The sequence below is a fragment of the Tachypleus tridentatus genome, chromosome 8, assembly GCF_004210375.1.
Source record: "Tachypleus tridentatus isolate NWPU-2018 chromosome 8, ASM421037v1, whole genome shotgun sequence".
NCBI classification, from domain to species: domain Eukaryota; kingdom Metazoa; phylum Arthropoda; class Merostomata; order Xiphosura; family Limulidae; genus Tachypleus; species Tachypleus tridentatus.
Window position 1 is genome coordinate 120,023,093 of NC_134832.1, and position 17,569 is coordinate 120,040,661.

The following is a 17,569-nucleotide window of genomic DNA, read 5'->3' on the forward strand; positions in this document are numbered from 1 at the left end:
TTTAATCAATTTAATTTAATTTAATTAACAACACTCTCTGCATTATGTTTTCTTACGTACTTAGTCACAGGTAAATAAAATTTATAAATTTTCTTATAATGACGTGAAAAATTGCCACTAAATTTTCGGGCTCATTTAGAGAAATTAACTTAAAATTGTTAATATTACTAATAGTGATATTTGTGAGTATGTATATGTAATAAATAAATACCTATAACATACTGTTAATCATCTTGTCTTAAAACATTCTAAAAACGTTCACATGATCATTGAAAATATGGAAAATCGGAGAAAAGTATTTTCTAAAAATATTTTTGACAACTAGTATAGATATAGATTATTCTGCCATAGACATTCGCAGTATCTAAGAGTTGGTTATTGTCGTGTTGTTCTAGATACATCGGTTGTGGAAAGTTCTGGGTAAAATACTTGTTAAATTTCAAAACCTCAATATGTATTTAATAGTCTACGTGGCGCCATCTACTGATACATTGAAAGTGTAGGCGTTCGACTGGTAATCTTAGGGTCGCGGGTTCGAATCCCCGTCGCACCAAACATGCTCGACCTATCAGCTGTGGGGGTGTTAGAATGTACGGTCAATCCCACTATTCGTTAGTAACATTGTAGCTCAAGAGAGTGGCGGTGGGTGGTGATCACTAGCTTACCTTCTCTCTAGTCTTACACTGTTAAATTAGGGACGGCTAGCGCAGATAGCCCTCGTGTAGATTTGCACGAAATTCCAAAAACAAACAAACGTTCGCCGATGGGACAGCGGAATGTTTACGTTTTTACAACGCTAAAATCCGTGGCTCAATTCCAGTGGCGGACATAAACAAACAAACGTTTGAATAGTGATTAGTAGCGCACTTTTTTAATATCTTGAATATGAGCAATAAAACTAAACACTTTCTGTTTATTATCTGTTTAGATACAATTCTTTTTCTTGCTTTTCTCATTATTCCGATTCGTCCTAGTAAGCTTGTTAAAAAAGTTTACTTTTGAAAATCAACAGAATTACAAATTTTCGTTCTTAGAAATTCATGGTATACTTACCACTAAAACGAATCATGAACCTATTTTTGTGTACTTTATTTCCATTTTGGAAGTGTCGCTCTTTGAATCTGTAAAGAAAGTGTGATTAAAACACTGTTTGACAGAGCGTTTAAAATATAAGAAAATTAAAGCAAAGTTTTTGAAGCAAAGGTTGATGAACATTAAATAAAAGCTAAGAAGCTGTTATCCGTTTCTGCTTTACAACCGAAAAACTCAATAGCCCCATCTGATTTTTAAGTTTTGTTTTCTAAGGAATGATGCAAATTTAATCATATTCTACTTAAGCGCTATTTAATATATGATTAAAAAGAAAATCATCAATCATTTATAAGCTTAAATTCAATTAAAATGTGTCTTTAAAGCAGTGCATAGGTTAAAAAGGCTTCTCTCAATTTAAAGACAAAGAACGTCCATTGAATAGTTCGCTAGTGGTACACGAGGTCACATGCCACAAACACAATCAGAAATATCCTGGATGAACCAATAGGAGGTTCCGTTTGTTTAGTTGTTTTTGAATTTCAGGCAAAGCTATACGAGGGCTATCTGCGCTAGCCGTCCCTAATTTAGCAGGGTAAGACAAGAGGGAAGGCAGCAAGTCATCACCACCCACCGCCAACTCTTGGGCTACTCTTTTACCAAAGAACAGTGGGATTGATTGTCACGTTATAACGCCTGAATGACTGAAAGGGCGAGCATGTTTGGTGTGACGGGGATTCCAACAAGCGACCCTCAGATTACGATTCGAGTGCCTTATTCACCTGGACATGCCAGGCCTACACTTCATTGTAAAACCTCACACGGATAAAAAATTATTATATTTCTTTTTTTCTTTTCTGTTTTTGATACATATAACTACGATCCTCTTCCATATTCTATTTGATACGTAATTCGTTCGTGAGAGAAAATTTGATTTGAATTAGTCCTAAATTATGATAAGCATCTCGAATATGTCCGAGTCGGTGAAAGATCGTTCCTATCGACTGATTTTTTTACGAAATATGCAGATACACCATATTATGTTGTTCTTAATGTGGTTATGTGTCACAGATTTCCTAATGTTCCCTCTCCACATTTGTGTACCTCACTGTTTTTTGTTGTTGTTTTTGCCGAAATTCAAACCCTAATCCTTCAGTGGCTCAGTGACAAATTTTGTGGGCGTGTAACGCTAATCTCTAGTTTTGATACCCGCAATTGGCGGAGCACATTTAAATTATTGTGTAGCTTTGTAATTTTTACAGCACCAGAATAGTTTATAGAAACTAACAACAATTTTATGGCAGTTCAAAATCACCACTTGCGTAATGTGGAGTAACTTTTGACATTGTTCACTGAGACAGCACAAAAAATGGAAAGACTAGTACGTTGTAAATACCCTGAACACCCTACCACATAGTTTAACAAAAAGATCGTTCTGATGCACATTCCAGCCAGTTACGTGATTTGATCTGCAGATGTGATTACGTTTTGTTTTTATCTTTAGTTTTCCGAAAACAAAAAAGACATCCATTAGCTTCAAGAAACGTTAACTCTTCTATCGTTAAAAATAAAACGACACCTATATGCCCTACCAAATTTTAACTCTTATAGCTTAAAAACAACAAAGAAGACACCCATGAGTTACACCAAATGTTAACCCTTCTAGCTTAAAAACAACAAGAAGATACCCATGAGTTACACCAAATGTTAACCCTTCTAGCTTAAAAACAACAAGAAGATACCCATGAGCTCACCAAATGTTAACTCTTTTAGCTTAAAAACAACAAAGAAGACACCCACGAGTTACACCAAATGTTAACCCTTCTAGCTTAAAAACAACAAGAAGATACCCATGAGCTCCACCAAATGTTAACTCTTTTAGCTTAAAAACAACAAAAAAGATACCAATGAGCTCCACCAAATGTTAACTCTTTTAGCTTAAATACAACAAAGAAGACACCCATGAGTTACATCAAATGTTAACCCTTCTAGCTTAAAAACAACAAGAAGATACCCATGAGCTCCACCAAATGTTAACTCTTTTAGCTTAAAAACAACAAGAAGATACCCATGAGCTTCACCAAGTATTAACTTTTCGAGCATTAATCAGTCTTTACCTCTCAACAACATCATTGTAATATCAGTTTAACTTGTTTATAAACCTCAACAGCCCGAAGTTAGCAGGTTTATTAAAAAATCATTCTTATCTCAAAAGTCCTGTGATTTTCGTTATTCAAATTTAAAATGTCATTTTTAAATTTCATATTTTATTTCCCATACCATTATCGTTTCGTTTCTTTCAGAATATTTGCGAAAAGCTACAGAAGGAATTATCTGTATATAATCATTTCAGATTTTGAATAGATAAAGGAAATACAGTTAGCTAGTCAATACTATTTACCGCCAGCTCTTGGGTTACTCTTATCTGACCAAATAGTAGGAATTTGTATCCATTTTTATAGTGTGCCCTCGGCCCCAAAATATGGAAAGGATTATTTTTTTTGCGACAATGGTTCGCGAACTATGAGCTCTGAAATTCACGTTAATCACGTCTAGTTCACGACAAGTCTTCTATTTAGTTTCATAACTGCATTAATGTTTTTAATATAGCACAGGAAAATTCTTTAAATAACTTCAAATAATAAAAATCTACGTTTTCGGAATAATTTGATGAATTGCCGTAATATTTGTGATACTCAAGATAACTGATTACGTTTATTGACGCATGTTGTAGTATAGATAATAATACAGTCGAAAATGTAAATACATCTGTCACCAACTACAGCTTGAAGGAAAGATTTAATTTAAAATCGTAGGTGTTTAAATTTGTTTGTTTGTTTTGGAATTTCGCACAAAGCTACTCGAGGGCTATCTGTGCTAGCCGTCCCTAATTTAGTAGTGTAAGACTAGAGGGAAGACAAGCAGTCATCACCACCCACCGCCAACTCTTGGGCTACTCTTTTACCAACGAATAGTGGGATTGACCGTCACATTATAACGCCCCCACGGCTGGGAGGGCGAGCATGTTTGGCGCGACCAGGATGCGAACCCGCGACCCTCAGATTACAAGTCGTATGCCTTAACACGCTTGGCCATACCGGGCCCGAGTGTTTAAATACACTACCTCCTCAAACACTTCTGTGTGTGATGGTAAAAACACTTACAAATTCCTCTAATTTTGAGTTCTTTAGGTTTGACAGTATTTACAGTTGACACATTGCGTTTATTTGGGTATGTTTGTTCATCTGATTGACTCTCTTCCCCCACCATTTATACCACTACTTGTAAAAAATATCCATATGTTTGCTAATTTTCAACTTTAGTGCTACCTATTTCCAAACACGTCTCAAGACATTTCATGCATCTTGAGACATAAATTGTTAAGATATAACCACTCAAGCTAGTTCGTGTATCTATTAAATTTCACGACCCGGCACGAACAAGTGATTAGAATGCTTGACTCGAAATCTGAGAGTTGCAGGTTCGAATCCCCTTTGCACTAAACATGCTCTTTCAGCCGTAGGAGCGCTATAAGGTGACGTTCACTCCTGCTATTCGTTAGTAAAAGAGTAGCTCAACAGTTGGCGGTGGGTGGTGATGAGTCGCTGCCTTTCCTCTAGGCTTTCACTGTTAAATTAGGGAGCTGTGTAGCGAGCTTTGCAAGAAATGTAAACCAAAACATTTTCATTTCAGTAACATCTTTGTTTTGTCTCACCAAAATCACGTGATACGTGTTATGACAACACAAAAAAATGTAAAAACCCACTTTTCTGGTTTTTTTAGGAGTAGTCACGTGAGATTCAACATCTTATACCACCATATCTCACATCTTTTTCGTCAATATCTGTTATTTATTAGTCTTTGGACATGGTCATATTTGTTGAATATTTTGTATAAAACATTTATTTCTGTTTTTCATTTTTTTTATAAGCAATAAAGCATTGACTTGGTAACCTTTAACTACGTCAAAAGAGGGTAACTAATGGAATTATTCTGTTTTACCAATACATATTTTTTTAGTGCTGATGCAAAAGTGAAATATAGGGTGATATAAATTGAAATATGACGCTACTTTACACTAAATCTAACATATGGTGATGAATAGAAAAATGAAAACTTTTACATGAAAAATTGGCTTAGCATAAAGTAACTTCATGAGACAAGAATTCGAAGGCCCAACCGAATCCAATAAATTGCATAAAGGAAAATTTTTCTATAAAAAAATCATACAAAGAACATGTGGATAACTTATCAGGATCCGACAAGTTCATACTTTTATATGAATAATATAGTTATATCTACACACACATATACGTAGTAGGTACGTTATCTGGTAACCTTGAACATAGCGGAAGTTTACGGCCATTGCTTAATCGCTGTTGCATAATTTTCTTGCAAAACCAAAGTATTTGTCGTTAAAACTAAATATACTACAAGACTAGAATAAACATAATAGGAATGTCAACAACAGATCATCCCTAAGTAAGGGGGCCGTCATTTTACATTTGATGATTGTTTATAAACTGTGTATCTGTTTATATCTCTCGAGATGTGCGTATGTTTTTTCTTATAGCAAAGCCACATCAGGATATCTGCTGAGTCCACCGAAGGGAATCTATCGAGATGGTTTGGTTTGAATTGAATTTCGCGCAAAGCCGCACGAGGGCTATCTGCACTAGCCGTTCCTAATTTAGCAGTGTAAGACTAGAGGAAAGGCAACTAGTCATCGCCACCCATCACCAATTCTTGGGCTACTCTTTTACTAACAAATAGTGGGATTGACTGTAACATTATAACGCTCCCACGGCTGAAAGAGCGAGCATGTTTGGTGCGACGGAGATTCGAACCCGCAATCCTCAGATTTCGAGTCGAACGCCTTAACCCTCCTGGTCATGCCAGGCCCTCTCGAGATGAAGTCGACTTTACATACCAAACACACTGAATTATCTCGTAATTGTTCTTAAGCTATACCAAGACTCATTAATAAAACCAACACATATTACTAGAATATCACATTAATATGACAAATAGTTCTTTGCGGGTTAATTAACGAAATTGAATATTTTGACTATCACCAGTTTAATGTATTTATTTACAAGTTTATATATATATATATATTTGTATAACGACCTTGTTTAACCCATTTACCAAGGTTGTTTTGATGTTGATTGAGGCTTTGTACTCTGATGACTGATAATCAAGCTTAATACGTTTAGTGTTTTGACCGATAGATGCCGCCGTAAATTCTGAAATAAACTTGTTTGATGTTAAGCACAAAACGACACGGTAGGTTAATTGTCTGCAGACATGCCACTGGGGTACAATTTCTTAAATTTTTAACTTTCACTACTGTGAATAAGCTAGTGCATCTCCACTTTTTCTTTTGTTTAGATGCGACATAGCGGCTTAAGAGAACGAGCTGTGAGTTTTGTTTTCCAAGTGCAAACTTCTAGCTCATAGCTCCATCATTTCTTGACCTCTTTAATCTAATTACAGGTTTCGACTCTAATCTTGCCTAAAATAATTTCATTTTAGAGTAGGCTTTTAAAGATCCTTTTGAGAAATAAAATTGAATCGGATATTGCTGGCAAACAAAATACAACTAATAAAAAGGAGGGAAAAGTCTCGTTGTTTAATTTACTCTAATTTCAACTGTCTCGGCTATTGAAGATTCCCTCCTTTTCTTTTTCTTTGTTAATCTGGAAGTGACCCGAACTTCTGGCTATTATATATTATGAACTACATTGTTGCCACCAAGGTTCCTTAAACATCTACTACTTTGACAAAATTACTCTATCTATTTTAAGCCATTTTAAATACCGAATTGTTAGCGTACTATTTGTTAGCACAGTCAGAACATTTTCTCTGCTCATTTTCGGTATTATTTCATATAATCCAGAGCAAATTATATGTGAAAATCAACCAAGTATATCTTTCAAATTTAATAGTTTATCTAGGTGAATTTATCGGTTCCAATTGGATGCTATCGGTGTTACCTGTTAAAGGTGTTAAAAAGAAAAGAGAGAGAGCAGTCACTGATATAGGCGTACATAAACAACTGCATGTTATAGAACAAAAATAAAGCAATTCTACATGTACGTGTGTAAATACATTCAATACAGTGCGTGTTAGATTATAATAAAATATTCAGAAGTCTCTATGTGATGCGTGTCGTTGAAGTTTCATTGTTATCATTTTTTAAAACAAAATGTTCTGAATTATTGCTAGGGTACAAAGAAAGGATTGTTAAACATATACGATATGAAAACAATCTCCCACCTCTACCCTTAAAGTTAGCGTATTTGATAGGGTTTTTTACCCCTTTCACAAAATAGCGAAAACTGACTCTGGTAAGTTACGTAACGTATGTTATGTTTTCAAGGTCTTATAAATAAGATAAAGTGCATGGTTGAGTAATAATTTAATCACGTGCCATCTTGCAATATTTCCCAACCAAATAAAGCGAGAACAAGTGGCGTTTATTTAGTAATAAGAATTTCAATCTTTTGGAGAGAAACCTGTTTAGTTAAACAGAATGAACTGTAATTGTTATCTTGGTAAGTTGCATGTTTTACTTCATTCTGCTGTTATCATGTTAAGTTTTGATTTATCATGTTACTGAGGTTTAATATACATTAAATCTCGTTGCAAAATAGTTTATGTATCTCTATATCAAATATCGGAAGTTTAAATCGTGAAATTTTAATAGAATAATCTGTATTGTGTTTTTGACCAGCTTTAATGTACCTCGACTATATCCCAGTCATTCAGAGCAGTTGTTTTATATGTAATACAAAAAAATGTCAATAGTGATGCTTCTTAAATATATATGCGGATCTAAAGCACTAGAAACCGAATTTCAATATCCGTGGTGGGCAGAGCACAGATAGCCCTTTGTATAGCTTTGTGCATAATAAGAAAACAAAAAATTTCTTAATTTTTTCACTCTGAAAAAAAAGCAACTAGTTCACTTCTTTGACGATTGTTATGTAGTTTTATAAAAACTTTAACCCTCGTGAACGTCTGTTACTTCTGAACGAGCACGAGGACTATGAAGTAAAGCTCATAATGATGGCACACCTTTCTGTGCAAACGAAATATAATTATCAGTGGTACCAACTGTTGGTGGTAGTTTGTGATATTTTTTTAAAATAACAGAGGGCGTTATTCAGTGTTCGAAATAAAATAAAAAGTGCTGATACTCCGAAAAACGAAGTGAAGAGGGTGGAGGCAAAGAAAAGTTGGCGACACGCACTTGGAAGATAGATATTTCTGGCTATGGTGAGAAATGCCAGTACGCAACTATCTATTCTATTATCATAATACTCAATTTTTGTCTGTCCTAAAAATGCGCATTCACTTAATTTCAACAGATATAAACAAAATGTGGATGTAAATATGCTTCAGTAAACATTTTGTACAACGCATGAATTGCTTTTCAAAGTTTTTAAAAAGGTCTAAAGTTAGGTCATAGAATAACATTATATGTTTATTAACTGATTGCATAAACTACGATAAAATTTAACCGCTACTCACTAAAGAAAAAAAAAAGGACACAACTTGCAGTGTTATCTCTTTATCGAACATAGGCCTACTTAATAAAAGCTTAACTAATGTTAGACCTAAGAGAAGTAGATTTAGAAGTTTTGGTGTCTGTCTTTAGAATTATTTTTTATTATTCTAGAAATTCTGTGTTTACAGAACTACTGTCATAATAAAGATACTAATTTGTCTGCAAATGCTACGCGGATCCTTGCCAGTTTTTTGTTTTGTTTTTTTTAATTTCGCAGAAAGCTACAAGAGGGCTATCTGCTCTAGCCCTCCGTAATTTAGCAGTGTAAGACTAGAGGGAAGGCAGCTAGTCATCGTCACCCATCGCCAACTTTTAGGCTACTCTTTTACCAACAAATAGTGGGATTGACCGTCACATTGTAATGCCCCCACGGCTAAAAAGGCGAGCATGCTTGGCGCGACTGGGAGTCGAACGCCTTACCCCACCTGACCATTCCGGGCCTCCTCAGTGTGTCAGTGAATGCTGCTGTTTATTTTATGTTCATGTTCATAGCTGTTCCTAGTTCTTGTGTCAGGACAAGGGAATAAGAGCAAAGTTAACTCTGAATGTCTTGTTTTTTAAAGACTACTTGTGTGGAGTACTTCGTTATTGAATCACGTAACAAAACGTTGTGTTTGATATGCAATGAGACTATCGCAGTGCTAAAATAATACAACAATCGTAGACATTACCAAACCAAGTACTCGTCAAACTATTTTCAGTTCACGGGAAAGCTACGTTTAGACAAAATTGAAACTTTGAAACGTAACTTATTGTCACAACATTTCGCCAAAAACTAATTATTTTTGAGTGTCGATCAATGAGGAGCTGTTTCACACACTTTCCATGTTGTGAAAAGTTCAGGCAAGAAGTGGGATCCCCATTCCCCAGCAGGTTTGTACCTTTCTGACCTGAAACTACAGTTCAAGGAGCACTTTTTTCTGATCATGATGCAAGCGAAATAGAAAATAGAAATAAGGATCTTCCAAAACCCATTTGATTGTGTTATTGATGAACTGCCATCTGAAGTTCAAATGTCGAAGTGATTGATCTGCAATATAACGACATGTTGAAGGACAAATACAAAGAAGGGAAACTGATAGAGTTATATAAATCCTTTCCAACTGATCAGTATGTTCGTTTTAAAAACTTTGCTCATGGATTCATTTCATTTCAGTTTTTGACACTACCTATTTCTGTGAAAAGACATTGTCAAAGATGAAGTACATGAAATCTGGTTACAGATCAGCTTGAGCATTTGCAATCACTTTTGATGATATGGAGTACTAACGTTGTACCTCAGTTAACTGTAATTTTGTCAGAAAAACACCAGTTTCATACGTCTCACTAATGCTGAAAAAAGACGATTGCGCATCTTAAATATTTAATATATGCTATCATGAGAAATAAATTAGCGATGTATTCTGATCATGTATATATCACTACTTAATTTTACCACGACCCCTCCAGCCTATAAAGCCTAAAAAGATCTACCTCTCAGTCCTTGTTCAAAAAGGTTTGGAGACCCCTGTTGTAATATAAGAATAACCACATATACATGTTGCCACTAATGAAAAGTTAGCGGGAATTAACCGTATTTTCACGAGATCACACAGTTGGATGAAGGTCAAAGTTAGTCAAAATTAGTTGGATCACGACTATCCACTTGGATAAGGCGACAGTGAAGTTCTAGTTATACTGGCAAACATTTATTCTTGGATGTTTAAACCAACAAAACGAACTTTACATGTTGAGAGAATAATTATCCACATCAAACGACCCATATCGTTAAAGGATAATTACAGGAGTTTCTCAATAATACTGAAAATACCCCCCCCCAGTGGCACAGCGGTATGTCTGCGGACTTACACACTAAAAACCGGGTTTCGATACTCGTGGTGGGCAGAGCACAGATAGCCCATTGTGTAGCTTTGTGCTTAATTCTAAACAAACAAAAATACTGGAAGTTATCTTCACAGCATGGGCTAGTTACAATGATATGACAACCATACTATATCTGCTACATCCAGTATCGACGAGGACTTTGGTCCATTAGCTGGGTTATTCAACCCTCACTAGAGACAATATTAAATACTTACGCTATCTTGCCTTCCTCCCTTTTGGGACACTGTATCATTATTCTATTATCTTTCGAAGAACATAGGTTTATACAATTCTTCGACAGTGGATGCACCATGGTTTAGTCATTATTCTCTTGCAAATCTTCTTTGAATCTTCTGCAGGTGAAGTCAAAATACGAGGGTATTTCTATTAAGTTTTGGATGCTAATTGGTCAGATGGAGAAATGCGAAACGATGGATCGTTGGCGCTCGATATATTACAATTCTCTTGTAAAGTATTCTACTTGTCTGTGCTAATTAATGCTCAGCTTACTAAATGAAGCAGTGTTTTCATACAACATCAGGCATGAAGGTAAGAGCATTACCACTCTCTCGTGGCCACTTGCTAGGCCAGTTAGCATATATGAACCCTATCGACCCCTCGAAAAAAACACTTCTATGAAAACAAACAGAATGTGCAACTATATTTCTTCCTAAGTAACAGTGGTTATATTATCCCCTTTGTATCTTTTGGGTTTAATTAAACAGTATCTTTTCCGCAGTGGGTATCCGTCGTTTACTTTTTGGTACACGAGGAAGTAATATCTCCCTCCCTCATTCCCAGTAGCACAGTAGATTGTCTGCGGACTTGTACCGCTAGAAATCGGGTTTCGATACCTGTGGGGGACAGAACATAGTCCTTTATGTAGCTTTGGTGTTTAATAACACACAACAACAATCTGCAACACCTGTGCCCAAGGAAATGCTGCTACACCAGTCAGCTTTGGAGTTAATTAAGATTTGAACTAATGTGTAATTTAACGAAACTGAAAGCGGAATATTACATTTGAATTTGCAAGGAAAGAGAGGGGAAGGTTGCAAGAATGTTAGTAAACAAAATATTTTTAAAACTTTGTACTTCGTCTGCAAGAAAATAACCTCGCTGGAAAAGTGCCAACAGCTGATCTTCGTTTGTTCATGAAGCCAAGGTTATTCCAGCATGCCTATGTGTGTATTAAATTTGTATTTGTATTAATTATGTCTTCCTAGTAGCTTCAGTGTTGTAAGAGCATTTAATTAATACAGTGTAATTCAGTAGCTAATATCTGTTCTCGTGTTATATATAGTGTGTGTTTTTCAACGTTGGTTAGGTTTAGTACTCTTCTAATTCTTTTCTTAAATGAGTATTGTATATTTCAAATTTAGCATCCAAACGTATTTTTTAAAACTTTCCACCGCTTCTTTCATTCATTTTGTTTATGATTTGATCATCACTAACGTATCGAATAACCTTCCCGTTTACTACTAATGTTAAAAGGCACGGATCGCAGACTTAAGCCTTTAGTAGATTATATACAGTAATAAATGGGTCATGGCTGCCTCGTATAGATGTAAAGGCCGTACAGTACGTGTTGTCACCCCAAGGCGGCGACACTTCCGTCAATAAGCTCTGTCCCTCAACTTCATACATATTTATTTAAACTCTTTCAAAGAAATCATAGTTTTTATAAAACGCCTGGTGGCCTCAAGTTTTTCTTTCAAATACTTTTATTAGTTCATGTTTCTTAAATTTCGTATGACCTTTTAAGTCCCTAGAGACGCTTAATATACAAATGTATCTTAGTTGTTTACAACGTCTGTCTTGTAATATGTATATATATATATATATAATTGTCATTTTTCAAAGAGAAAAAGTAAAGCAATGACAATGAATAAAAGCAGAATAGGTAGAAAATATGACAGAATTTACTTTATTGGTATTTCCTACTCGATCATACTGGAGAACACATGTATACTAGACCTGAGACCATAAAAAAAAATAGGGGCCGGCATGGTCAGGTGGTTAAGGCACTTGACTTCTAATCTGAGGGTCGCGGGTTCGCATCCCTGTCACACCAAACATGCTCGCCCTTTCAGCCGTGGGAGCATTATAGTGTGACGGTCAATCACACTATTCGTTGGTAAAAGAGTGGCCCAAGAGTTGGCGTTGGGTAGTGATGACTAGCTGCCTTCCCTTACACTGCTACATTAGGGACGGCTCGCACAGATAACCCTCGAGTAGCTTTGTGCGAAATTCCAAAACAAACAAACAAATCCATTTACTATCAGTATAAGTATTTTATTTTGTTTATTTACTGCCAGGAAGAATGTGTAAAATCGAGTAAAAGGTAATGAATAATATTCTTTCTTTTAACATGTTAAATCACAATTATTCACTGCGTACTTCATCTCTCTGTGCATTAATATGTTCTAACATGTCCAATTCTTAGACGAGCCCTTTTTTTAATTATATAACAAAAATATTCACTTCTAAATTATGACCGGCTAGCGAAGATGGCTATTAAGTACCTTCGCTTCAAATCGCAAAAACAAACGCATTGATCGATAAACAAATTCGTAATTCACTGAATAACTGAATAAAAAACCTAAATTCTCATTGAGTTTTAACTTAATTTTTCGTATATTAAATATTTTCTCGTTTCTTCCAATTACATGAAATTTCTAGATTATTATATTATCATGAATTTCAAAGTATTCGAGGACTACGTGTATTAATTTTCTAGATCTAGTATCATTGTTCTGATTATCAGATCCTCAAGCAGACAATTAAATTATGAATTGAAAATACAGCTTTTAAAAAGATTCAGAAATGTTGATTGTACATTTTCAACCGATGCAGGTATCAAAGTTTTACCGTCGTGAAAATATTGTAATTATTTGGAATTTTTCCTTTGTGATAAAAGAACATATATTCATATAGCTCGTGATCCATAGAAGAGTAAAGAAAATTTAAATAATTATTATTGTGTTATTAACTATGAGTACCGATTCCCTTAAGTTTTACAATCATATATTCATTGGACAGTTTCACGTTTTTCGAAAACTGACTTCTGTCCTATCGTAATTCAGTTGTTGTTGTCTGTTGTAAAAATATCACAGAATTGATGGAATTCTTCTTGTCATTACATTTTGTTTTGGATACCTTGAAGTTTCAGCTGTTTAAAACATAATACTCTAAATGTAAAAAAGGATGTGAGGGTGAAGAATCGTCAGATATCATGTTAGATAAATAGCTATCAATGATTAAAGCTTTTGCTACCGAGGATTAGTAAATAAAATCGAAAATGAAAGTTGCCTTTTGGGTCTTATTATTAAAGTATTTGTTCAGCTTAAAAGTTTATACGACAAATATTTTGTGCTCATGTGTTTTGACTTATTACAATCAACTAAAAGTTTGATATTAAACCAGCTACAAGTAGCAGGCATGCTACAGTGCTCAATAGATTTCATTTAAGATCAGGCACAGCGGGTATGCTGTGATGGTTAAAAGATTAGTTGGAAATCAGTACACATGACGAGTGTGCTGTAATTTTACTATTTTTGTTCTGTATGGTGATAACTTGCTATTGGCTAGTCACGATTCTTGGAACAGCTTATTCAAGTTTTTTGTACCAAGTCCGCTCTTAATTTGCGATTTACAATAGGCATAACATGTGATAAATCAACTCCACTGTTAACGGTCTGTGTAATACGAGAAATGGATATAATAACCTGTACGAATGGTCTGACCATAATAGAAACATTAAAAAACAAAACAGGAGTTTGTGACGACATACGGAAAGTTTTATGTATTTGATATATAAATTGACTACTTTTGTGTTGAAAAGTAAAGGATACAGTAAAGGGAATTCATATTTCTTTTTAGTATTCAATGTTTAATGCTGAGTTACGTCACACAATTTCAGCCTAAAGCGGTTGTCACAGTTGTTACTATGGGAATGTGGGATATTTATGAAAGTAGAGAGATGTGTCGATATTTGAAAAAAAAAAAGAAGATATTTCTATTAGTTGGAGTATCAGAAATGAGTTTAAAAAGCAGTACTAGAATTATTAAAGTGTTGATTCATTGTGTTAAATAAACTTGGTTGTTTGCATACGTAAGTTTTATTTTATGGGAATAATAAGCATGATACTGCTGATAGCAGTAGTTATCTGGGTATGCGTTTTAGGTCAAGATTCGCAAGTTTTTATACATTTGTGTGAAGATATTTTACTTTAACAAAAACTTCTGACGTTTCTTTAGTGACCTTGTAGTAGTTAAAACATACGAATGTTTGAGTGCCTGTAACGTTACTTGAAGGCGAAGTTAACTGCATAAAGTGTGATGCTTTTAAAGTTCCTTAAATATCAAGCAGAAACTATTAATATTTAACCTTCAAAAACGTAGAAACAAAAACCGTCCTTATAACTTTGTGTAGTTATTTTTTCATAAAAAAGTTTAGATACGTAAATATAAAAGTATTGTTTAGTTTGGTTTATTTTTAATTTCGCTTAAAGCTACACGATGGCTGTCTGCGCTAGTCGTACATTTAGAAGTAAAAAACCTAGAAGGAAGGTGGATAGTCATAACAATCCAACGTCAACGCTTTTACAAACGAATAGTTGAACTGACTATCACACTATAACGATCCCACGGCTGTGAAAGGGCGAGCGTATTTGATGGGACGGAGATTCGAACCCGCGATCCTCAGATTGAGAGTAGAACGCCCTAACTACCTATATAAAATATTTTTTGTGAGGTGTAAAATTTCAGTTTTAACATTACCTAGATTGACACTAGTCCAGTTTTGTGGGACAGTACCTTTTTTTTTTTTTTTTGACACAACGTTTTCATTTAAAAGCCAAAATTCCAGTTTCTCAAGTGTTCTTGTGCTTGAAGTTTGATGTACTTCTTTCATTGCAGTTCAAATTCAAATATTCTAAGGCCCAGCATGGCCAGGTGGTCAAGACACTCGACTCGTAATCTGAGGGTCGTAAGTTCGAATTCTTCTTGCACAAAACATGCTCGCCCTTTCAGCCTTGGGGCGTTATAATGTTACGGTCAATCACACTATTCGCTGGTAAAAGAATATCCCACGAGTTGGCGGTGGGTGGCGATGACTAGCTGCCTTCATTCTAATCTAACACTGTTAAATTAGGGACGGCTAGGGTAGATAGCTCTCAAGTAGCTTCGCACGAAATTCAAATCAAAACAAATCTTCTATCAGTATTAAAAACAAACCAACAACACTTTAAATATACAAAACCAAGGTATTTTCATATCTTTGGTTGCTATACAAATCCTATGCATCGAAACAAAGGCCCTTCTTAAGATGCTTTAATCTTTATTTCATTTCTTTTATATAGTTTAAAAAACGCACGGTTCATGTCCAAAATAAATTACATTCACATATGTACTCAGTGATGTAATCCCAAAACTGTACTGTTGAAGTTCCATCGTAGACTTTTATCAGTTTTCCTGGCAAAATTTATTAAATAATAGTTTAGTTAGTGTTTTCAATCCACTTACAAATGCATATGGAAACAGTAGGGAATTCTTCAATGATTATATGGCAACAGACTTCTAACATATCAGTAGAGTGTGTGTAGCAAACCGTTATTTCTCAATAGGCGTACTTTAACCCATGTGAAACGCCCTGTTACAAGACATACAGCGATTAAAAATTTGTTATGTTTATCTTAGTGTAAGTTTTTCCGGAGTTTCAAAATGTTATTAAACACTTTATTTAGTATCTCTACAGTTAGATCCAAAAGCACCTGAGGTTCTAATTCGATAACTCGTGGACTTTGTTTTAATTATTTTGTGTAAATCAGCACGTATTATGTTTAACGTCAATTTTGCACGCATTTATGACGTAGAGCATGGTGACGTGTTTCAATTTTTTGCGCAAACTCTGTAACCGATTTCCTCCGCAACACAGTTTCGAACGCGGAAACGTTTAGTGTACACATGCACAGTGCGTTTCCTCTGTCTGTAGGATTTGTACATGAGCATTGCTAGTGTGTTCACTATTCCAATATTCCCTGATATCGTAGAAATATTAAGGCCTGTGGCAATGGAACCAGAACCACTGTGTGTTAGACCTTCAACAGGTAATATTTATTAGAATATTTTGTTATAGAAGTAAATGAATGAAACGTTTTTTTTTTTTTTAAACTACGACCTGTGATATCCAAAACGCCAGAAAATAATTTTAATCGTAAAAGTTATTGTAAAGAGAACTGGTAGCGTTCATAAAGCTTTTTGTTTTAGCGGTTAGTAAACCTACTCTTGGTAACGTTTAGTTCAACTGATAAGTGCTTTAAAAGTATTATTGATTGAAGAATGACATATTTCTACCAGTTATGAAACTTTTTTAAATCTTAACCCTCAAGAGACAAGTTCAGTTGGTTGCTGTTTATGTTGAGTAGGTTTGTATTTTTTTCAGAGAGCTTGTACTTTTAGTCATAGAAAGACGTGATTCAACAAAAGTCATCGATCCTATATTTAAATAATTATAATGACAGCTTTTTATATCTTCAGAATTTATTATTTATTTCGGCGTATTCTTAAGCGAATTGTTATTGTTTTAATTTTATTACAGTCTCAATGTTGTTTTCTCAAAAACATTAAAATCCCTCTACGCAAATGAAATGTGTGCGTAAATATATATATATAATAGTTTTTGGAGTGTAATTTTTAGTGATTTAAAATATTTTAAAACTGTGGGATAGCCTAACGTAAGTTATAATATACGTAATAAGTTATATTCACGATATGTAACGTAGTAGTTTAGATTTCAAGCCCTTTGGAGTTGCTTCAGTTTCTCATAATTTGGCCAAGGTTTATTATCATATAAATATAAAATAAACGCTTTTGGAATGTGATTTTATTTGTACCAGAGAATCGTCGATAAGAGAGAGAGGATTAAACTGTTGTATTTATACAACAATAAATTATTTCAGTAACAATTAGTTCACAGTGAATCTAGTTTGTCCGTGATAATACAACTATTTTCGAGCAAAATTAATTTATACGTAACTCCCGTTTGTTTGTTTTTCAAATAAACGACTATACCTAGTTTAGTAAGCTGTCGAACCTAACCTG

The 17,569-nt window shown here is 34.7% G+C and overlaps 1 protein-coding gene across 4 annotated transcripts in view; it reads left to right on the forward strand.

The window, feature by feature from the left end:
- LOC143223349 (protein pinocchio-like) overlaps window positions 1-17,569 on the forward strand; it is a 52,248-nt gene that overhangs the window by 25,077 nt on the left and 9,602 nt on the right. The window contains exon 1 of one of the 4 annotated variants that reach the window (XM_076451233.1): window positions 7,444-7,586. The exons of 2 other annotated variants lie outside the window; for them this stretch is intronic. In XM_076451233.1, the coding sequence (XP_076307348.1) occupies window positions 7,565-7,586 (22 nt within the window). In that variant the 5' untranslated portion in view covers window positions 7,444-7,564. Of the gene's footprint in view, window positions 1-7,443; window positions 7,587-16,293; window positions 16,576-17,569 lie in introns of those variants that run through there. One more of the 4 variants, XM_076451232.1, reaches the window with a different exon arrangement.